Consider the following 23,793-nt stretch of genomic DNA (forward strand, 5'->3'; position numbering starts at 1 on the left):
GATCGGTGTTCGGTAGAGGGGTTAAAAAAAATAAAATAAAAATTAACTCACCTTAGTCCACTTGATCGCGCAGCCGGCATCTCCTTCTGTCTTCATCTTAGCTCTGTGTAGCAACAGGACCTGTGGTGACATCACTCTGGTAATCACATGATCCATCACCATGGTAAAAGATCACGTGATGGACCATGTGATGACTGTGACGTCACCAAAGGTCCTGTTGCTACACAAAGCTAAGATGAAGACAGAAGGAGATGCCGGCTACGCGAGCAAGTGGACTAAGGTGAGTTAAATTTTTTTTAAATTTTTTTAACCCCTCCAGCGCTATTTTACTATGCATTCTGTATTCAGAATGCTATTATTTTCCCTTATAATCATGTTATAAGGGAAAATAATAATGATCGGGTCTCCATCCCGATCGTCTCCTAGCAACCGTGCGTGAAAATCGCACCGCATCCGCACTTGCTTGCGGATGCTTGCGATTTTCACGCAACCCCATTCATTTCTATGGGGCCTGTGTTACGTGAAAAACGCAGAATATAGAGCATGCTGCGATTTTCACGCAACGCACAAGTGATGCGTGAAAATCACCGCTCATGTGAACAGCCCCATAGAAATTAATGGGTCGGTATTCAGTGCGGGTGCAATGCGTTCAACTCACGCATCGCATCCGCACGGAATACTCGCCCGTGTGAAAGGGGCCTAAAAGTGTCCCCATATTGTAGGTGGATCCAAATTGACACAAGCAGACAGGGCAAACACAAGTAGATGTGGTCAATACAAGTAGGCAGGGGTCAGCAATACCACATTGCAGCTCAAAATAGCACCCAAGCAGAACCAAAGTACCACAGTACACCATAAAATACTGTCCCTGAAGCTGCCCCTCTGTGATGGCCATCAATAACTGCCATTTTCTGTCCTTCTCCTCCTCCAGTAGTCTCTAATTAAGACATGGATCGGGGGCTTAGGAGGCGAGATGCGGGCCATAGCCCCAAGCCAGCCCTACCTTTAGCATGCTGCCTGGACTTCCTCTAATATCGATCGCTATAACACTACGAAACAAAAAAAACTATTCGTCTGCAACTGGGCAAAAACCATTTGTCCTATACTAATTCGAGTGTGCGGATTACAAATCTGAAGTCACAATTGTTGTAACACGTCACTAAATTTTGCTATGCATAAGTATGCCTAAATGAATTAAGTACTTGGAAAGCATGGAATAATTTTGAACAGAACGAGTTTTACTCCAACAATTACCTGATCTACATCAAAGTTTGTGTAGTAAACAGTGTATGAAAATGTAACGGATTAACAAAAATTTTCAAAAAGTCTTGTTTTTCAGTTTAAAATTCTTACTTGAGCAAGGCCCAGTACTGTTAAAAGTCCTTCAGGCATCTGCTTTTGTGTTTGTGAACGGTCATATTTTCCCATTGCAAAAACCAGCAGTAGTCCCCCAACATGTTGGGATTCCAGCGGCCTTGATACCTGTTCTCCATTGTATACAAACTACAAAAAATGGCGTGATGTCATAAGGCAGGAAGTGCTCAACCCCATATGCAGTTGTGCATCTATACACAGGGGAGCAGATCCTGCACTTGTGGCCCGTTGCTAATGGCGATCCCCAGCAAAAATGCATACAGTGGAGGATGCTCGCAGCGGACCACAAGTACCACAAAAATACATCCTACACAAGATAGAAAAATGTATGGATGTATGCATTTTTGCTGGCGATTGCCATTAGCAGCGGGCCACAAGTGCAGGATCTGCTCCCCTGGGTATAGATGCACAACTGCATATGGGGTTGAGCACTTCCTGCCTTTTGACACCACGCCATTTTTTGTAGTTTGTATATAGATGTGTTTGGGGGTATATAAACTCCATATTTAAATGTGCCTGATTTTCATCCACAGGCAACATTTAGGTGCACCTGTGAGGCCTGGCCCTTATCAGCCAGTCTTGGGTGGGACTCACAGCCTCCCCCCTCCTCCCAATGCAAGCATGGCATAAAAATTCCAGCCTTTATTTTAGCATCAGTTTGCTCCATGTGCTTAACTTCTCCTTCAAATACTGGAAACCATTTCCATCACGATAAAGTGCAATTACAAACATTTTCATTAAACCAAGTTTAATGTGAAGTGGTGGAAGATAAACTTGAAGTGGATCGACCAGTGATTTGTGTTGTACATTGTACTGACCAACTATGTGCTCAACTCTGAGAGGCCACTGTCTCATTTTGTAATGATTGTTGTCATCACGACTGTTCTACAGGCACAAGAAACACATATGCTTTGTGTACCCTAACTGTAGGCCAAGCAGCAGTGCTACCACTTTCAGGTCAGCACACATTTTCCATTTATGTTCTGAGTATTTGATCATTTTCAAAATTAACTCCATAGAAGCATGGGTCTCTTTCATTCCAACTGCATGAGCAGATGGTTTTTCCTTACCATTGTGCAACAAGACTCCTTTCAAACTTGTTTTGCTAGAGTCTATGAATAGCCTCCATTCATCGGGAACATGTGTACCATCTAACTCCATCATAAGACCATTTACATCAGTACAGAAACAGACATCGCTTTCCATTGCATAGTATGCAGCTAACTTGGTGTGTCGATGATGAAAGTATGAAGTTGTGGTGCCTCGTTGTAGCAAATTCCATTCCTGAAGCCTAGAAGCTAGCAGTTCTGACTTTTCTTTAGATAATGACAGATCTCTTACCAGATCATCTAAATCTGATTGGCTCAGCAAGTGCGGCTGACCCTCCAGTTGTTCTGGATCAGTTAATACATTGTGACAATCAACATCTTCTTCTTCATCAGGATCAGAACCATCTGTTTCAATTGCCGTTCCTGCTGTAGGAGGGGCAGGCACTGGATTCTCTACATTGTGTGGTACTGGTTTAAGAGCAGACTCAGAGTCAGGATACACAATTTGTGACTTGTTTCCTTTTGAATATCCGGCGATTTTAATCAAAAGTAACAGTCGGAATGGAGATTTTTCTGCTCACGCCAAACCATAGGCACTGCAAAAGCCATGCCTTTCCTTTTACCATTCAACCACTGTGTTAGCCCAGAGTAACACACAGTGCAACAAACATGAGGTGCCCAGCTTTTATCTTAATCTCTAATTTTACAGTCAAAGTAATACTTGTAAGCAAGACATACTCGCTCTGTCAGATTCTTGCGCTGATCATAAGTAGTGTATTTGCCACATGTGTAGCAGAAATTGTCTAGATCATTAACACATTTGCGTTTATCCATCTTAAGTTTCAAAACTGATAGCACTATAACAGATCACTTTATCAAAATCTGTCCAGCTTGCCTTATATACTTACTGCTGACATCAGCCTGAGTGCGTCCTGACAGGTCTGAACATGTCCATGGGAATATTTCCAAAATAATGCATTCATATTATAACTGAATAGGCTTTGCATGTAGAACTTAAAATCTAGATGTCAGGCAAATTCTGATTTCATATTTGGAATCAGCACACTGATTTTAGTATAAATCACATGTTTTTCTCTCAGTAGCAAAATCATTGTTGCGCGGTGTAATGCCCACAGTAATTTGCTGTCACGGCTGAGGATGGGGAAAACCCTCAGCCGTGCGATGCCAGAAGATGGTAGGTTGCTACTTGGCCAGGACCACAGCATTAGGGAGGAGGTCACCTCCTAACGCATCCCTAATCTGACCCTGACTCCTAGCTACATGAGCCGACCTTGAAGGTAGGAGGGCTCGTGCTCAGGAACCTCGGACCTACTCACCCTCCGCAGATCCCTGAGCTAGGAGCTGGGTAGACAACCCGTTCCTCCTGGACGCGGAGAAACAGGAGTCTAAAGTGGCCAAGCTGCAAGGGGATAGGAACATGAACAGCCTATGGATATGGCAGGAGGATGAAAAGTACTTCCACACCTACAGTCATGTGAAAAAATTAGGACACCCTTTGAAAGCATGTGGTTTTTTGTAACATTTTTAATAAAAGGTTATTTCATCTCCGTTTCAACAATACAGAGAGATTAAAGTAATCCAACTAAACAAAGAAAACTGAAGAAAAGTCTTTTCAAGATCTTCTGTAAATGTCATTCTACAAAAATGCCTATTCTAACTGAGGAAAAAGATAGGACACCCTTGCCCCTAATAGCGAGTGTTACCTCCTTTGGCTGAAATAACTGCAGTGAGACGGTTCTTGTAGCCATCTACCAGTCTTCGACATCGGTCTGAGGAAATTTTACCCCACTCCTCAATGCAGAACTTTTTCAGCTGTGAGATGTTTGAGGGGTTTCTTGCACGTACAGCCCTTTTCAAGTCACCCCACAGCATCTCAATGGGATTCAAATCTGGACTTTGACTTGGCCATTCCAGGACTCTCCATTTCTTCTTTTTCAGCCAATCTTTGGTTGATTTACTAGTATGTTTTGGGTCATTGTCATGTTGCATGGTCCAGTTCCGCTTCAGCTTTAATTTTCTAACTGATGGTCTCACATGTTCTTCAAGCACCTTCTGATACACAGTAGAATTCATCGTGGATTCTATGATGGTGAGCTGACCAGGTCCTGCTGCAGCAAAGCAGCCCCAAACCATGACACTTCCACCTCCATGCTTCACAGTTGGTATGAGGTTCTTTTCTTGGAATGCTGTGTTTGGTTTACGCCAAACATGTCCTCTGCTGTTGTGTCCAAATAATTCAATTTTGGACTCATCTGTCCAAAGAACATTATTCCAGAAGTCCTGGTCTTTGTCAACTTTATCTCTGGCAAATGTCAGTCTGGCCTCGATGTTTCTCTTGGAAAGCAAAGGTTTCCTCCTTGCACACCTCCCATGCAAGTTAAACTTGTACAGTCTCTTTCTGATTGTAGAGGCATGTACTTCTACATCAACAGTAGCCAGAGCCTGCTGTAGTTCTCGAGATGACACTATAGGGTTTTTGAAGACCTCTTTTAGCATCTTGCGGTCTGCTCTTGGGGTGAACTTGCTGGGGCGACCAGTCCTGGGCATGTTGGCAGTTGTTTTGAAAGCCCTCCACTTGTAGACTATCTTCCGGACAGTGGAATGGCTGATTTCAAAATCTTTTGAGATCTTTTTAAATCCCTTCCCAGACTCATAGGCTGCTACAATCTTTTTTCTGAAGTCCTCTGACAGCTCTTTTGCTCTCACCATGGTGCTCACTCTCACTTCAACAGTCAGGAGCACACCAAACTAAATGTCTGAGGTTTAAATAGGGCAAGCCTCATTCAACATTCAGAGTAACGATCTACTAATTATGTGCACCTGGTGTGATATACCTGTGTGAGATCTGAGCCAATTTAAGAGGGAATACATGTGAGGGTGTCCTATCTTTTTCCTCAGTTAGAATAGGCATTTTTGTAGAATGACATTTACAGAAGATCTTGAAAAGACTTTTCTTCAGTTTTCTTTGTTTAGTTGGATTACTTTAATCTCTCTGTATTGTTGAAACGGAGATGAAATAACCTTTTATTAAAAATGTTACAAAAAACCACATGCTTTCAAAGGGTGTCCTAATTTTTTCACATGACTGTACCTGCCACAGACACACAGACTGGATCCCGTGCAATACAAGCTAGTGTCCACACCCAAACATAAATGGACACAGCACACACACAAACACACAGGAACCCAGATCCATAGGTGCATAAAATATGAAAGAGAAAAGAACATCAACTGAACATCACATATAACATTTTATGACCACAAGGGTGGCCCTCACTGGCAGATGGTATTAGAGACCAGGAGGGTGCCTTCAGCTTACTACAAGGCTGGAGCACCCCTCAGACATCAGGTCTCAACTGAGGCTAAATAGCCCATGTAGCCACACCCACACAGACACACCCAGTGCACACACACTAGGAAGGAAGTTAACGCTTCCAACACCAGGGAAGGGAAGAAAGCCATTTAAAGGGGACGTGCACCCATAAATAAACCTTGTGTACAGAAACAGAAATAAGGCACACCTAAATAGACAGGTTTCCAGGTGCAACCGCATGCACAACATAGCAAGCTGCCTCGCAACAGCTCAGGCTGCTATACTGCCACATAAACAATGTTGCCAGCGGCAACCACAGGTGAAGCAACATACTACAGCCCTCACCTGTGATTGACAACCAGACCTAGACCGCAGGCAACTGCACGCAGTTACAGGAGTCGTGACATTTGCTCCCCAAATAGCTATGGTAAGAAGAAAAAAATAAAATAAAATAACTGAGTCTCATTTCAAACCGCCATCTCCAATGCAGGTCACAGGCCTCTTCCAGCCTTTGCCACTCATATATTGCGAATACTAGTCAGCAGATTGATTATGGAAGTGCTCACTAGTAAGCCGTAGTTGCGGAATGCGGGGAGTGAGGAGCTGCCAGTACTCACCCTCCCTAGTTTTTCTACCTAGGTCCACGTTGCACTGTCCTGACTGCATACAGTGTCAGGATGTAGTATGTGCACTATGACCTGATGCTGTATCCAGTCAGGTCATAGTGCAGTGCAAGCCCAGAGAAGGCCAAGGAGTGTGACTGCTGGGGAGTCCACCGGACCTGGAGTGGCAGAGCAGGAGAGGTAAGTGCATTTATTTATTTTAATGTCTGATCTAAGGTCTGATATATGGGTCTGGTATGGATGTCTGATCTTGATTTGAGGTCTGATATGGGGGTTTGATCTGAGGTCTAATGGGGGTCTGATCTCATGTCCTGATATCGGGGTCTGATGTGATGTCCTGATATGGGAGTCTGATGGGAGGATCTGATATGGGGGTTAGATGAAAAATATGTTTTTCTTATTTTCCTCCTCTAAACCTGAGGTGCATCTTATAAAGCAAGCGAAAAATATGGTGATACATATATTGTCCTTTTTTAGCAGTCTGTAGGTCTACACTAGCAGTGCTTGGATGTGCTCCTCCATCCAGCCTCATACGGGCATGCAGATTAAGGTCTGGGATGATTGAAACACTGCATTTCTACTATGCGATAGAGATCAGCAAATTTCCTAAAATTTGCTTATGTTCAATTCATTCAAATTGGCAAAAAAATTCAATTTGGGTAGGAATCAATTCTGCCAGCAAGTGCTTTCTTGCTCTCTTGAAAAACTCTACCCAAATGAATCTGAAAAAAATTGCGATTCTACCGAATAAGAATTTTTTAAATAAACATTTGGGTCAAATTTCGATAAAAAAATAAATAAAAAAATCACCTTGCTCATCTCTACTATGCGATGTATAAACCTTTTGTGGCTTAATGTGATTAATTGTTTGCATGATAAAATTGAACTAATTTTGTCAAGGAACTTGGAGAGTGCTGAACTTCACCCTATATTTGATGTGGATGAACTCCCCCTATGAAGCACCTTCCTACAATGCCTTTTAGTGCAACCTATCTTCACTACATTGCATAAAAGATCTGAACAACCAATAAATGAGCGTTTCTTTAGCTATCATCTTGTAAAAGGTCACTAAGAGTTAGGGAGGTGCCATTAATACAGATAAAAGTTCTCATTGCTAGATCACCGCGGAGCTGGTGGTCCTTTCACTTACTGACCACTCAGCTCCCTGCACTCCAAGCCGTCTGCTCCCTGCTTCACCATTCAACCCTGCAGGCACAGACTCTGCTGCTGAACTGTGTAGGAGAAGCTAGTGAATCTGCCTGAGCACTCCACCCACACAGTGCTGCCGGGAACTGCTGGAGGGGATTAGATCAGGAAAGGCACAAGGTGAGTAACTACTACTACTACTACTAGGGCATTACTACTGTGAATGGGGCACAGAGAGGGCATTACTACTGTGAATGGGGCACAGAGAGGGCATTACTACTCTGAATGGGGCACAGAGAGGGCATTACTACTGTGAATGGGGCACAGAGAGGGCATTACTACTGTGAATGGGGCACAGAGAGGGCATTACTACTGTGAATGGGGCACAGAGAGGGCATTACCACTGTGCAAGGGGGCACAGAGAGGGCATTAGTACTATTAAGGGGGCACAGAGAGTACATAACTACTGTGAGGGGGGCACAATGAGTGCACAGCTACTGTTTAGGAGGCACAATAAAGGGATAACTACTGTAAAGGGGCACAGTGTGGGCATAACTACTGTGAGGGGGCGCAATGAGGGCATGACTACTGTGAAGGGGTGCAAGGAGGGCATTCCTACTGTAAGGGCTGTGAGGAGGGCACAATGGAGGCATAACTACTGTGAGGGTGCACAATGAGTGCACAGCTACTGTTTAGGAGGCACAATAAATGGATAACTACTGTAAAGGGGCACAGTGTAGGCATAACTACTATGAGGGGGGACAATGAGGGCACGACTACTGTAAGGGGTGCATTGAGAGGATACCTACTGTGAAAGGGCACAATGAGGGCATAACTACTGTGAAAGGGCGCAATGAGGGCATTCCTACTGTGAGGAGGGCCCAATTAAGGCATAACTACTGTGAGGGGGGCACAATATTTTAAAGTATCGGGGGGGGGGGGGGGGCGGCAGAAAAAGGACCCCTCCTGGGTGCCAAACACCTTAGGCATGCCACTGCAACCAATGAAATTCCGATTTTAGGATCCACATGTCTATTGTAATGCGAGACGTCACTTGCACAGGGCAAGGCAGTTGGACAAGGGACAGAGTTGTTAGAGTTAAGACATTTTTATGTCTAAATTGCCAGTTATATAAAGACACAGGGGGAGATTTATCATGAGGAGAAAATCTGAAGTCAGTTATGCTCGATTCTGCGTTGGAGGACTTTATGCCAAATTTATCAAAGATCTCATGTTAGGGTGGATTCTGTTTTTGTTTTCCGTTATAACAGAAAATAATGTAATTCATAAGACAGAAGTCAAAACTGAAGGAGCTTCTTAAGAAAAAAATGTTAGGTCTAAGGATAAGCCAAATGTATCAAGTAAGGGCGGGTTCACATTGCCGTTATGGATTCCATTTTTGTTTTCCGTTCTAACATGGTTAAAACGGAAAATAACGGAATCCATAAGACGGAAGTCAAAACGGAAGCCTTTAAGAGGCATTCCGTTTTGATCTGTCATATTAGAAGTCTATGGGAATCAAAATGGATCCATCTGGTTTCAGTTACATGTGAGATGCAGAAGCCAGTGGTAGCCACATATTTTAAAGTGTTTTTTAGAGCATTAAGTATTGGTGGCTTATCCTTCCGCCACCCCACCCTTCCCCCGCTTATCCAGTGATGTCACATCTATCGGTCATATGGCCTTTCTCCAACTCAGTCCCATTCAAGCGAATAGGATTGGGCTGCACTACCAAGCGCAGCTTCTATACATGCATGGTGGCATTTCCACGAGTTGGACCCCCACCACTCAGATACGGTATTGATGACCTCGCCTTAGAATAGGCCATCAATATTAAACACATACAAAACCTCGTTAAATGTTATTTTCAATAGTGCTGTGCATGGTATACTATGAAAAGTTTGCAGTGCTCATCCAAACCTGCCGACCCCTTCAAACAGCTGATCAGTGAGTTAGAACCACACTGATCTGAGATTAATGATCTATCCTGAGGATAGATCATCGATATTTAACTCCAGGAAAACCCCATTCCTGGCAATTTTCTGTCTGTCTGCAGCCACCACTAGGGGGAGCTTACTGTATGCAGATTTATAGAGTTAAACAGTAAGTGTATAACTATTTGCAGTAAGCAAATAGAAGCTGCAGGAAGCCAACATGTTACTATTTAGAGCGATGGCTAGCTGAATGCGGCAACACATTTGTTAAACCAGCCCTTTTAAGTGACATTTAATACCTATTTGTAAAAGCAAGAACACCAAGCAGGTCTTTGCTTCCTAGTCTTATGTCTATTAGTCCCCTTGCAGACGAGCGTGTGTCATGCTGCGGTCCGCAGCACAGCTCCTGGCCTGACCTCCCAGCACTGACGGGGCCACATAGCATTATATTGATTTATGATGCTATGTAACCCTTACAGTCTGGAATGCATTAGATGACACTGACATAATGCTGGCAGTGTTATCCAATACATTCCAGAACTGTAAGGGTAACTGTGCTGGGAGGTCAGGCCGGGAGCTGCGGTGTGGTCCCGCAGCATGACACACGCTCGTCTGCAAGGGGCCTTAGAGTTTGTCTCAGGGAGTCATATATGGGTCTGGTATGGATGTCTGATCTTTATTTATGTCATTTTCATCAGGGGCGTAGCCCAGGAGCCTGAGGGGGCCCAAAGACCCTTGTGCTGCATAAGAAGACCCAAGAAGACTTGGGGGGCCCAAGTATAACTCTTGCACCAGGGCCCATGAGCCTTTAGCTACGCCCCTGATTTTCATCCAAGACAAGTCGTAACAAAACCAATAACTACTACTATTTAGAATAAGAAAGGGATTAAGATTAATTGCAGCAGAATTAGAAATGGACATGACGACAGGTTATTGTCCCTTATTAACAGTATAAACCAATGTGTTTTATTATTCCTTACAGGCCACCAGGTCATTGCTCTTCCGGCTAGGAAATATCCTCCTACTGTTCCCCGACTTGCACGGACAGAGGACTGTAAAACATGGAAAAACTGGTCAGTGCACTATTAGTTACAGGTCTCCATTCATACAGCGGGTTTTCTGTCTTCCCTATTGACCTTTGTATTACATGTAATGATAGGCTGAAGATGGACTCTGCTGATATCGTGTTAAATGGAGAATACACAGTACAAATTCCATGACCATATAGTAGATAGATACCAGCTAACATTGTAGTAACTAACATTGGTACCCTGATGACAGTAAAATGGTGCTAACAGAGGTCATTGTACAAGGCCGAGAATATTCATACTGAACATTGTACTTTAGAAGGGTTGTCCAGGACTAGAAAGAAGAGACACCATGTTTGCCCGTGATCTGTATTTGGTATTGCATTTCAGCTTAGTTCACTTGACTAGAACCAATTACAGTCCATAGACACAATGCTACTTTTGGAAAAAAACTGCAGATCCTCCTCTCTAGACTGGAAATCCCCTGCAATTGGCACGCAGGTCCACATCAATTTTATTTCTGAGTCAGAGTCATACAGTAAATGAGGCAAAGCAGACAAAGATGGACAGATGAAGGCTCTGATCAATATTCCCAAACTGGCTGGTGATCCTACATCCTTGGCCTGACAATTACTCCTGTTAACTACTAATGTAGATACAGTATATATATGGCCAAACGGCTTGGACATCAGAATTTGTACTAGCATTAATGGACAAGTAAGGGTACTTTCACACTAGCGTTTTTCTTTTCCGGCATAGAGTTCCGTCCTAGGGGCTCAATACCGGAAAAGAACTGATCAGTTTCATCCCCATGCTTTCTGAATGGAGAGCAATCCGTTCAGGATGCATCAGGATGTCTTCAGTTCAGTCTTTTTGACTGTTCAGGACGGAGATAATACCGCAGCATGCTACGGTTTTATCTCCGGCCAAAAATAAATGAACACTTGCCTGAACGCCGGATACAGCATTTTTTCCCATAGGAAGGTATTAGTGCCGAATCCGGCATTAAAAATACCGGAATGACGGATCCGTCCTTCCTGTCTACACATATCCAGACCTTTAAAAATGTGAGAAAAAATTGAAACAGATCCGTTCTTGCAATGCATTTGTGAGACGGATCTGCATCCAGGTCAGTCTACAAATGCTGTCCGTTTGCATGCAGATTGCCTAATCCGGCAGGCAGTTCCAGCGACGGAACTGCTTGCCGGATCACTCTGCAGCAAGTGTGAAAGTGCCCTAAGGCTTACATGCTCATTGGGTGATGTTGATTAGTTTCCAGACTACTTTTTAAACAAGTTCACTTTGTATCATTAGCTCTGCTGTATCTTATTTCCTGAGCAGTGATGGACAATCATCAGTCATGAAATGCTCTTATCACGGAGGTCATTGATCTCTTTGTAGAATGGTAGTTTGGAGCGTTGCAAGTGCACATTTACTGGAAATCTCTGGTACCTTCAGCAGATCCAGATAATTGTCTGCTGCAGAATATTCCTGCCAAGAAACTGCAATTTTTGCCCAATGGTTGTGGGCTCATACTGGAAAAAAAACTGCATTAGGCGAGGCAATAAAGTAGTGAATGCAGCATAAACGTAGCCCAAGAAAAAAAAAAAAACTCATATTGTAGAAAACTCATGCTATTTGTGAAGTAGATGTAAGTGAGTTAGGCTACTTTCACACTTGCGTTGTTGGATTCCGTCAGGCAGTTTCATCGCCGGAACTGCCTGCCAGATCCGTCAATCTGTATGCAAACGGATACCATTTGTAGACGGACCCGTCTCAAAAATGCATTGCAATACCGGATCCGTCTCTCCAGTTGTCCTCTGGAAAAACGGATCCAGTATTTATCTTTTTGACATTTTTAAAAGGTCTGCGCATGCGCAGACTGCAAAACCGGATCCGTTTTTCTAGAACACTTGGGGCCGGATCCGGCGTTGATGCATTTCAATGTAAAATAATGCCGGATTCAGCATTCCGGCAAATGTTCCTGAATTTTGCATGCTACAGTATTTTCTCCGTCCAAAAACCGTACAGTGACTGAACTGAAGACATCCTGATACATACTGAACGGATCGCTCTCCATTCAGAATGCATTAGGATAAAACTGATTATTTTTTTTCCGGTATTGAGCCTCTAGGCCGGAAGTCAATACCGGAAAAGTTTTAACGCAAGTGTGAAAGTACCCTTAGGGAGCTTGGTTGCAATTATGGTAATAGATTGTATCTAAGTCTAGTGCTATTTAATGGGTCTTAATGAAATGAATACAGACTAGAAAAAATATTTTTTTAGATAAACTACACGTTCCGAGATTAATTTAAGAAAAAAAGTAGAACTTAACGTGTTTAATAAAAACAATACCTTTATTAATAAATTGGATTTATACTGCAAAAGCGGTTTGCTCAAGTGATGTCCTAAGTATGATGGATATTTTAAACAAGATCTCCTACTATAGATAGGATGTGATTTCCTATCTATAACTTCCTATACACTTGCTGCGTCTGCCTGAAGGGCCCCCTCTGATCGGTTCAAGTATCTTTTTGACAGAGACTTTTTTCATCATTGAATATAACCCAGCAGGTCATATATATAGGAGCTAAGTTTCATCATTATTTATATATCTGTTCTTTTTTTCTGTTATTCCCTACGTCTATTTATTTTATATCACCTCCTGATAAGCTGCTACATGCAGCTGAAACGCGGGGTTGTTTTTTGTTTATACATATTTTTCATCTGTATGTTTTTTCCGTTTTTCTCCCTGGATTTATTTATTTCCAATCTAGGTCTATGAGTAGGGATTCTATAGGGCAATAGAGAGATTTAGGTACGTGGGCAGGGTGTCTCCACCATCAGGGGACATCCCTGTGCACAGGTTTTTAGATCTTGAGGGTCATCTAGGGAAAGACTCTTTCCCACCCGTTTTACCCATTACCCCAATATTTCCTAGTCAGTATACTATTGACCCCATTTGAAATCGCATCCTATCTATAGTAGGAGATCTTGTTTAAAATATCCATCATACTTAGGATATCACTTGAGCAAACCGCTTTTGCTCTATAAACCCAAATTTATCAATAAAGGTATCGTTTTTATTAAGCACGTTAAGTTCTATTTTGTCTTAATGAAATGGCAGCCAAGGTAGTAACATGTTAGAGACTAAGTATTAATACTTATAGACTTACCCATATTCCTACTCCAAGAACAAAGACAAAATAAACCACAACGACAATGATATCAGGAACATCGAAGGTGGCATATTTAGGCTCAGCAGACGGGGCCTCTGTGGTGACATTGTCCATCATTCCTGGTGAAGAATGCATCTCTTTCAGATAAAGTCTAACTTTTCTATACATTAATTACTAACCAGTTGTTAATGACTAACAGAGTTTATCAACCTGCTAACAGCTGCCTAACAATTATTGATTTTGCATTTATAACAGCCAATCATTTCAGGCTTCAAAACTAATTGTTGACAATCTTTAGATCACTCATCAGAAAGTGCAGCTCCATCATCTCTTCTCTAGAAATATGACAAATGACTGTAAGGCCTCTTGCACACGAACGTTGTGTGCCCGTGGCGGTATTGCGGCCCGCAATACATGGGCGCCAGGCCCGTGTGCACTCTGCATCACGGATGAGGACCCAGTCACTTAAATGGGTCCGCGATCACAAAGATGCGGAAAGGAAGCATGGATCGGAACCCCACCCCATTTTTTTGCGGTGCGGATGGATCACAGACCCATTCAAGTTGCATTGGTCTCGATCCGTCACGGCCGCCGCACAGATGTTGCCCATGCATTGAGGACGGATGCACAACGTTCGTGTGCAACAGGCCTAAAGAAGTTTTCAGATAATGAGAAAGCTGGCCACACTCATTAGATGGCCGTCATGCAAATCCTTGCTATTAAAATTAACCCCCTCCCCAATACACATGCCCCTCCATAGCGAGAGAGGAGTAAATCACTGCCAAACACCTTTGGGGTGGAAGACTCCCCTTGGAACAAAAATAATTTGGCATGTTTTCATCCAACATGCCCAATCATTCTTTTTCCATACTAAAATCTGCCACCTATACATAATAGTTGGTTGGATGATCCAACATTCATTTGAGGTATGTGATCACCTTTAGAGCTCATGCACACAAATGTATGGGTTCCGTTTCCATATAGCGGACCGCATATGCGGATTTGCCATAAACAGACACCGTTCCGTGTGCATTCCGCATAACTTGAACGGGTCTGCAAATCCGGAGATGCTGAACGGTGCGGAACAGAAGCACGGAACAGAACCCCAATGGAAGCACTACAGAGTGGGTCTGGATCTGGAGGCCTCACGAACGTTCTCCGTGCATTGGGGACCGCAAATTGCGGCCCCAATGCATGGAATGGAACACATACGTTCGTGTGCATGAGCCCTTAGAGCGTGAGCCAAAATTTTTGAGACTGGCACAAATTTTGATTTTCACAAAATTTGCTCCTTCAGTGTTTAACTTTTTTTGGTCAGATGTTCCTAAGGTATACTGAAGTACAATTAGAAACATTTCATACATTTTTTTTTAAAACCTTTTTTGACAAATCTATCAAGTTTATGCAAAGACTCAATGTTTCCAGTGTCAACCCTTCTTTTTCAAAGCTTTTTAAATTTGCCTCGGAATGCTGGATATCAGCCTCTGATCCAGATCCTGAATGATAGTAAACTATTCTTGCCTATTCAGTGCTTGGAGTTTATCACAGTTTGTGTTTTTATTTGTCCACCCACTTTGTGAGGATTGACCACAGGTTTCCAAGGACTTTAAGATCTGGGGAGTTTCCTGGCAATGGTTCCAAAATGTCAATAGTTATCACTTTTGCCTTGTGACATGGTGCTCCGTCATGCTGGAAAATGCATTGCTGATCCAAAATTGCTCCTAAATTGTTGCTCTTGGAGGATGTTTTGATAGCATTCTTTATTCATGGCAGTGTTCTTGGGCAAAACTTTGAGTGAGAACACTTTCTTGAATGAGAAGCAACTGGAGAGGACTGGGGTAAAGTTATTTTCTCTGATAAAGCCCCATTGAGACTGTATGGGACATATGGAAAAATAATTGTCCAGAGAAGAAAAGGTGAGCACTACCATCAGTCCTCTGTCATGTCAACAGTAAAGCATCCAGCGATAACTCATGTGTAGGGTTGTTTCTCATCCAAGGGAGTGCGCTCACTCACAGTTTTGCCTAAGAATACTGCCATGAATAAAGAATGGGATCAAAACCTCCTCAAAGAGCAACTTCTCCCCCAACCATCCAGGAGCAATTTGGTAATGAGCAATGCTTTTTCCGGCATGATGGCGCACCATGCCACAATTAAAGGGCTTGCCCAGCCTTTAATATTGATGACTAATCATCAGGATAGGTCATCAATATCTGATCAGTGGGGGTCTGACACCCGGCACCCCCGCTGTTTGAAGAGGAAGCGGCACTCAATGCGAGTACCACATTCACTTTATTACACTGCACTTCGTCTCGGAAGTGAAATGTAATACAAGTAGTACTTGTAATGACACTACGCCACCGCTCCACAGGACATGACGCGTAGTGTAATGACAAGGAAGCGGCGCTCGCATGCTTCAAGCCAGCCAGCAGATTGCCGGAGTTCTCTGGATCTGGCATAGATGAATAGTGCTGCATGCCCTCTGGACTCCATGGACTATAACTGAATTTGACGGGAAACTGGCAGCTCCCTGACATTTATGCGGACAAATGTCGCTGTACACAACCGAATCCCAGCTGGTTCCCGTTATAGTCAATGGTCTCTGGTGGTGAACAGCAGTATCCAGCGAGGTTGGATTTGGAGAACTATGGCAGGCTGTTCACTTGCCGGAACAGCCTGCCAGATTGCTTTAACATTGATAGGAATGTAGCCTTAGTAAACACATTCCATTACTGCAATTTTATGTGTAGTTCAAACACGTTTTACAGCACAATCTTCCTTGTTAAAATGGTGTTAGTGAATGCATTCTATTCCTGCAACGTACCGTACAGTTCAAAACACATGTACTGAAAATATTACATTATTATACCCATGTTAGTGAACACATTCTTATTACTGCAATATACCGTGTAGTTCAAACACATTTTACTGCAAAAAACTGCCTTGTTATATCCATGTCAGTGAACATACTCTATTACTGCAATGTGGTCTGGATGGCTCTCAGTCACAGCAGGATGATGTAGAGGTCACCTCTGAGTATGAGCCCTGGAGCCAGGGGCCATAGCATCCCTCCTGCTCCTCCTCCTTATGGCCCCAGAAAAGCCTTTCACTTTCATTATATCTCTCTTTACTGCAAGCCTTCCCCACCCCCACCCAGTGTGGCACTTTTTTTTCCCCCCTCTAAGAAGCAACCAAACCACATCACGCACTATGGACGATACTCAAGAGAGTCTTCCTGTTGATGACTTGTGTAAAAAACAATCAGCTTTTGAACTACTATGTGGAGGTGGTTCAGGCAGTGGCAGGACAGTCGCACTTGGGGCAGATACAGAGCAGAGAATCAGAAGGGGTAATAAATGGGCCCACAATGACATATCACAGTCAGATAAGAGGGGAGGGTGAGGATGATGACTATTGTGTGTTGTCCAGGACCTGGGAGCCAGATTAGGGTGCTGAGAAGGGGCCGACATCAGAGTGTGGTGGCATGGTAGCAATAAAGAGAAGAGACAACATACGACCAGAACCTCGAGAAAAAAAACTGCCATGGCCAGATCTGCTTCTATTATGGTCAGGCAAACTGGTGATGCCGCTGATACTGTGAGTGTAGGCTCAAAATGTGCCAGACCTAAGTCATGCTTGGCTGCTGCTAGCTCTGTGAGGAGTTTGTGAGTATATCCTGTCTGTCCATTTTTCTCCACAATGCCAGAAGACAAAAAAATTGCCATGTGGAAGATCTGCAAGATTGACCCCTTCCGTACCCATGACATGCTACTAAGTCATGGAAACCACTGCGTTCCCGCAATTTGACGTAATAGTACGTCATGGTGATCGGGCGGGCACCGGAGCGGTCACTGCAAGGGCCTGGCAGTCCCTGGTAGCCGAGCCCCTGCTGTAGCCGCCGGCATCACTGTAAATGCTCTTGTAGCAGGGATACGATGCGTGACAAGGCAGCCCTATGCCGTGCAGAGGATGCCCAATGCACGGCATTGGGACCTGCCTTCTACGGGTGGCAGGTCCTAGGCAGCCTGTTTGTGTACTACTCACTGTAGTTCACGAACAGGCAATGCATAACAATACAGATGTATTGTAATGCATTGCAGAGGGGATCAGACCCCCAAAATTGAACATCAGAAATAAAGTAAAGAAAAAAAGTTTAAAAAGGTGTTTTAAAAAAAAAGTATAAAGTAAAAATAGAAAAAAGCCCTTTTTCCCTTTTCCCTTTTATTTTATAATAAAAAACTGAAAAAACCCCACACATATTAGGTATCGCCGCGTCCGTAATAACCGGCTCTATAAATATATCACATAATCCACCCTGTCCGATAAACACCATTAAAAAATATATAATAAAAATGGGGGAAAAAACAAACCATTTTTGTCACCTTACATCACAAAAAGTGCAACTCCAAGCGATCAAAAAGGCTGGGGTGAACTAGTTAAGTAATGTCTATGAATAAGCAGGATGTGTGAAATCCTGTTGAGCCAACAGTAAAACCTTGTAATAATTGATAGAATAGATTATTTATTAGTGTGTAAACCATCAGCAATCACATCTGTAACATTAACACATTTAATATGTTAAAAGACAATTGACCCCAGGACAGCTGATAGACAGTCTTATTCTACTCGTCATAAAGCTGTGACCGGTATCTGCTAAATGATCACAGCAAAAACAATAATAAGGAAATAAGCATAAAGTTTACAGTAGAGCAGCAGGACATGGTCTAATCTAGGATAATGCTTGTTTAGATACTGTATATATAAGGTTAATGAGTCCCCCCTCCTTCTTTTTTTTTTTTTTTTTTTATTAGCTGTTTTTCCTTGGGTCGAGCCATTGCCAAGGATAATATATGAAATATGTAGCAATAACACTTTTTTTTTTACTTTTTTTTATGTCCCAACTGCTGTTTTTGCATCATTGTTGGTGTCTATGTGAATAATACATTTAGAAGAAAAAAAATTATTGCTCCTTTAACCTCTTAATGACCAAGTAAATACCTGTACGTCCTTGGTTGCCAGGGAATGTATGGAGTTCATACGCTGCTGACACCAGCCCATAGTGACCTGGATAACAGATAATTCAGATCCCAGATGTTTAATCCCTTATATTCTGCGGTCGATAGTGACTGTGGCGTTTGAGAGGTTAGACAGAGGAGGGGGTTCCCAGGCTTGCCATTATCTTTTTAAGCCCTGCTACAGGCAGGGCTTAACAGGAAGATGTCACAAGGACAATAAACTGCAATACTATAGCATTACAGTCTATGGTATAAGCGATCGAGCAATTGCATGTTCAAGTAGCTGTGTTCAGCTCGCTATGAGTGAACCAGGCCGGGCCGCAGAGAAGGTGCGGTGGCTCTGGGCTGGAGAGTATGGCTGTGGTAGCTGTGGGAATAAGGGCAGTTGTAATTCTCATTGCTAATCCCTTTCCCTCTAGTACTCCCTGGGCTGCCGGTTCAGTGATGGTATGGCGCCCTTTTCTTCCCTCGGGACACACTCTGGACTTTTGAAGTCTTTTGCCTGCTGTTGGCTGGGGTGCCCTTGATGGTGAATAGTTGGCAGGGTGTGGGGCAGGAGAACAAGTGCAGATAAGGCCCAGTGAATGGATGTTAGAGTCAAAGGCTTTGGTTGTAATAAAGTCTCTCTTTACTGAATAAATGATGCGATTTGCATCACATATCAGCAATAGGCACAGTTTGACAAAAACATGCGGGCCCGCAGCACGTCCCCTTTTCTTGACCCTTTGGAAAAGTGAGGTGAATAGGAAAATTTTGCTAATTTTACCGCACAAATGGCATGTGTCAAAATTCGCAACCCTATTTGACACAATTCATAATAATGAAAACACATGAAACACATATTTTAATGCCATGAAGCATGGCACAGACCGACAAGAGCCCCTCGCTTCACAGAAAGAGCAGTATATTCTACTGAATAATTAAGAAAGCCAAAAGGGTAAATCATTTTCCCCAAAGACTGTATATAGGGGGTGGCAATGATGGTACCAGTCCTCCCTGAGGCCCTCTATAAATACACTTTGCAAAAAAATAGCCACAGACGAGCAATTCTGTACTCATCAAAAGGGGAGTGGTCACGTTGAACATGGGGGTTGAGCTGCATAGTTTTGTGGGAAAAGATTCAGTAAAACTTGTATTTTGTTCATCAAAATTCCTGCTCATTCTGAGCTTTGAAGTCAAGGAGGCGGTCCTATCGGTGATTGACAGCCTGCTCTCTATGACTGTGTATACAGAGATAGCCGTCAATCACTGATAGGACCACCTCCTGGACATCACAGCCCAGAATGAGCTGAAATTTTAATGAATGATATATAAGTTATACTAAATGTTTTCCCACAAAACTGTATATCAATCTGCTCAGCTCCTCCTGCTCTATAACAGGTTGCCTGCAGATTATTATGCTGTGATTATCTTGCTGACAGGTCCCTTCAACACTTTCTGCAATGCCCAGTCTGCAGAGTGCAGTCCTTAGATTCGGTTGGCCTCTCGGTCTCAAAAAGTGTGGCATACGCCGGGGGCTATTAACTATCTCCACAAGCAGTAAAGTCTGTTGCAATAAACGTGCGTTTACCTTACTGTCTTTGTTCATCACAGCCTTTTAGTGGTTCTCAACCTTCTGCAAATGTCATATCTGTTTCTCTCAGTGTTTGTCTCTCAGTCCAGTTTGCTTTTCTGGCATCTTTCAGTCTCACAGATGATAGTTTCCTGAACTAGACCTAGTGGTAAGCAGCTCATACATACACTTCCTCGTTCTAGGCCTGCTCACCCTTGTAACTTAACTAAAGAGCTGTTGGTTAACTATTTACTGCCTATACACAACCAAGGAAGTGCCGAGGACAAGACTGCAGAGAAATGAAGTAGAGACAGGCTATAAGGGGACTGGAAGACAGAGGAGGATGGAGAGAAAGAAACAATTAGGAAGAAGAGGAGACCTGGTTACATTGAACAGAGAGTGAGCTGTAACTGGAAGCATATTACGGTGTGTGGTGGGTACTATTTGACCGGCACAATTATTGTTTAGATACTGCTTTATTGCTGGCACATTGTCATGTCTGCTACTAGTACTACTACTAGTTTCATATTGACCAACAGGGCAAACATCAAAATAGCAAACCTCCGACCCCGCATATAGAAAGTGAGTGCACGCCCTGTGTTATAGAATTATATAATACACGGCTGGAGGGGATCACACCTATGAGCTCCTTCTCAACAACTGGGAAAGCTGAGTGACAACATATAACCCTCCCTCCCCAAAGGCTATTATTATGCTCCTGTCATAGGCTCTGTTCTAAGCCTCTGTCAACAGTTCCTTCAGATTTGACAGATTAGCGCAGGCTGCAGCACTACTGTTTCTGTCAAAAAAGACAGATACCACATTAGGATCCATGATAGATGACTACATTCCACACTACCAAACATACAGGGAAATACAGCACCACATATTTATCACATTCAGTGATGTTTCCTCATCTTCTCCATTTAGACCAGACTGCCATGATGACTTCATTTAAACACGTTTGGTCTCTGCAGAGTTTGACACACAGAAATCTTAGTTTTCTACTTTGCCATCCTCCTCCCCACCTTCTGAACACCCCATCCTGCCAGCCCATAATATTGTTACTAGAGATAAGCGAATCGAAGTTGATGAAGTGGAATTCGATCCGAATTTCAGGAATAATTCGATTCGCACCAAAGCCAAATTTCCTCACCGTTCGTGGTAACAAATAGTGTTGATCGTGAATATTCTAATTGCAAATTTTGATTGCCAATATCAGCACTTTGAGAATTCGCGAAGATGTAGAATATAATGCTATATATTCGTAATCGCAAATATTCTAGATTTATTTTTCCATCAGTAACTGTCACGGTGGAAAGTGGGGGAATCTCCCCACGGTATAATAAGGTGGATATACAAGAATATAACTAGGCCAGGGGCCGGGATAAGGGAGCTGGTCACCTCCTTTAGCGTCTCTAATCCTCGCCATTATTCCTCACGGCATGAGCGGACCTGGATGGTAGGACGGCTCATACCCAGGAAACCTAGGACCCTGAGTCGCCCTGATAATCCCTAAAATAGAGAAAGGGGCTGAGACAACCTGTTCATCCCAGACATGGATAAACATGAGTCTTACTGGCCTAGCTTCCACAGAAGGGACAGACAGTGCACCTCTACTAAATTGGCAGGCAAGAGCCAACAGACAACACGCACTTACCTGCTGCGACAACAACGGCAACTGGACCCCATGCAGACAGGATGCATGGCGACCCCCACCAGAGCTGCACACTGACTTGTGGTTCCCCCTCCAGGGAACCCTGAGACCCCCTTCTGGAGGTACACAACACAGGGGACATGTCTAGCAAACATGCTGAACTACAGACACCAACAGACCAGACATGTAACAACAACTAGACAAGACAACAACCACCCATACATAAACATCACCAAACATATGCAAGGGTAGTGAGAGGAAGGAAGACGACAGGATGACATCAGGAAGACATTGGGAAGACACGGATGTCCAATTAGGTGGCCCTCAAACTGGACTGATGACATATCCAGGACAGGAGCAACTCCAGCACACACCAAGGCTGGAGGACAACTGACTCATGCCTGGAATACAGAGGCAATATGAACCCAGTGGCTACACCCAGCCAGATAGTTAACCCTAAAGACACCAAACAGGGGAGGAACCAGGAGAAGGGGAGAAAGGCACATACATGCTGCGACGACAACGCTTTGCCCCTGTCAACCAGCTAAAGTGTCACTGCGCACAAGACCGAGGCAGTGACAGTAACCTCCCTTCTTGCTTGTGGGCCAATGAGAAGGCTGCAATATCTTTATCAGAGATTAGCAACATCCCTAGCAACCAATAGGAAAGTTACTTACCCCTTTACTATATAAGGGACTTCCCAGCAGCCATTTTCTGCAGTTTTTTTTTGCAGTTCTGAGAGAGAGAGCAGTAAAATTGCTGTGCTCCGTGCTTTACTGAGTCATCTGGATCCTATTCCTTAGCCAATTCCATTAGATAGTTAGCTCATATATATCATACAGATAGTTAGTGGGAGATAGTCAGTGTAGGTTAGATAGTGATATAGTTAGCTGGTTCCAGTGCAGGGTGTTAGGTAGTGTGAAAGGAATGGCTGTTTCTCTGCTGTCCATACATACATGCTACAGACATAGTGCTGTGATGTCACAACAATACTTAGTGCACCAATCAGTAATATCTACTCAGACCTGAGAAAATGTGAAGTAGCACGTATTGCACAAAAAATATGCGCATCATTAGTGCTGATTTGCACAATTGCAAAAATAATGACCGGAGATCCCGAATTCTAGAATTTGCGACTTTATTTAGAATATAATGCAAAAAATGTGCAAAATATCGCAAAAACTAATATTGCCTATGGCGCTCATCACTAGTAACTACAGTCATGTGAAAAAATTAGGACACCCTTTGAAAGCATGTGGTTTTTTGTAACATTTTTAATAAAAGGTTATTTCATCTCCGTTTCAACAATACAGAGAGATTAAAGTAATCCAACTAAACAAAGAAAACTGAAGAAAAGTCTTTTCAAGATCTTCTGTAAATGTCATTCTACAAAAATGCCTATTCTAACTGAGGAAAAAGATAGGACACCCTTGCCCCTAATAGCGAGTGTTACCTCCTTTGGCTGAAATAACTGCAGTGAGACGGTTCTTGTAGCCATCTACCAGTCTTCGACATCGGTCTGAGGAAATTTTACCCCACTCCTCAATGCAGAACTTTTTCAGCTGTGAGATGTTTGAGGGGTTTCTTGCACGTACAGCCCTTTTCAAGTCACCCCACAGCATCTCAATGGGATTCAAATCTGGACTTTGACTTGGCCATTCCAGGACTCTCCATTTCTTCTTTTTCAGCCAATCTTTGGTTGATTTACTAGTATGTTTTGGGTCATTGTCATGTTGCATGGTCCAGTTCCGCTTCAGCTTTAATTTTCTAACTGATGGTCTCACATGTTCTTCAAGCACCTTCTGATACACAGTAGAATTCATCGTGGATTCTATGATGGTGAGCTGACCAGGTCCTGCTGCAGCAAAGCAGCCCCAAACCATGACACTTCCACCTCCATGC

General features: G+C 43.2%; 1 protein-coding gene across 1 annotated transcript in view; it reads right to left on the reverse strand.

Annotated features, from left to right (window-relative positions):
* Positions 1-23,793, reverse strand: part of LOC122943215 (sodium/glucose cotransporter 4-like) — a 68,371-nt gene that overhangs the window by 37,594 nt on the left and 6,984 nt on the right. The window contains exons 2-3 of the mRNA XM_044300784.1: positions 13,665-13,786; positions 10,441-10,512 (exon numbers count right to left, since the gene is read on the reverse strand). Of these exons, the coding sequence (XP_044156719.1) occupies positions 10,441-10,512; positions 13,665-13,786 (194 nt within the window). The remainder of the gene's footprint in view (positions 1-10,440; positions 10,513-13,664; positions 13,787-23,793) is intronic.

The sequence above is a fragment of the Bufo gargarizans genome, chromosome 7 (genome assembly GCF_014858855.1).
Source record: "Bufo gargarizans isolate SCDJY-AF-19 chromosome 7, ASM1485885v1, whole genome shotgun sequence".
Classification (NCBI taxonomy): Eukaryota; Metazoa; Chordata; class Amphibia; order Anura; family Bufonidae; genus Bufo; species Bufo gargarizans.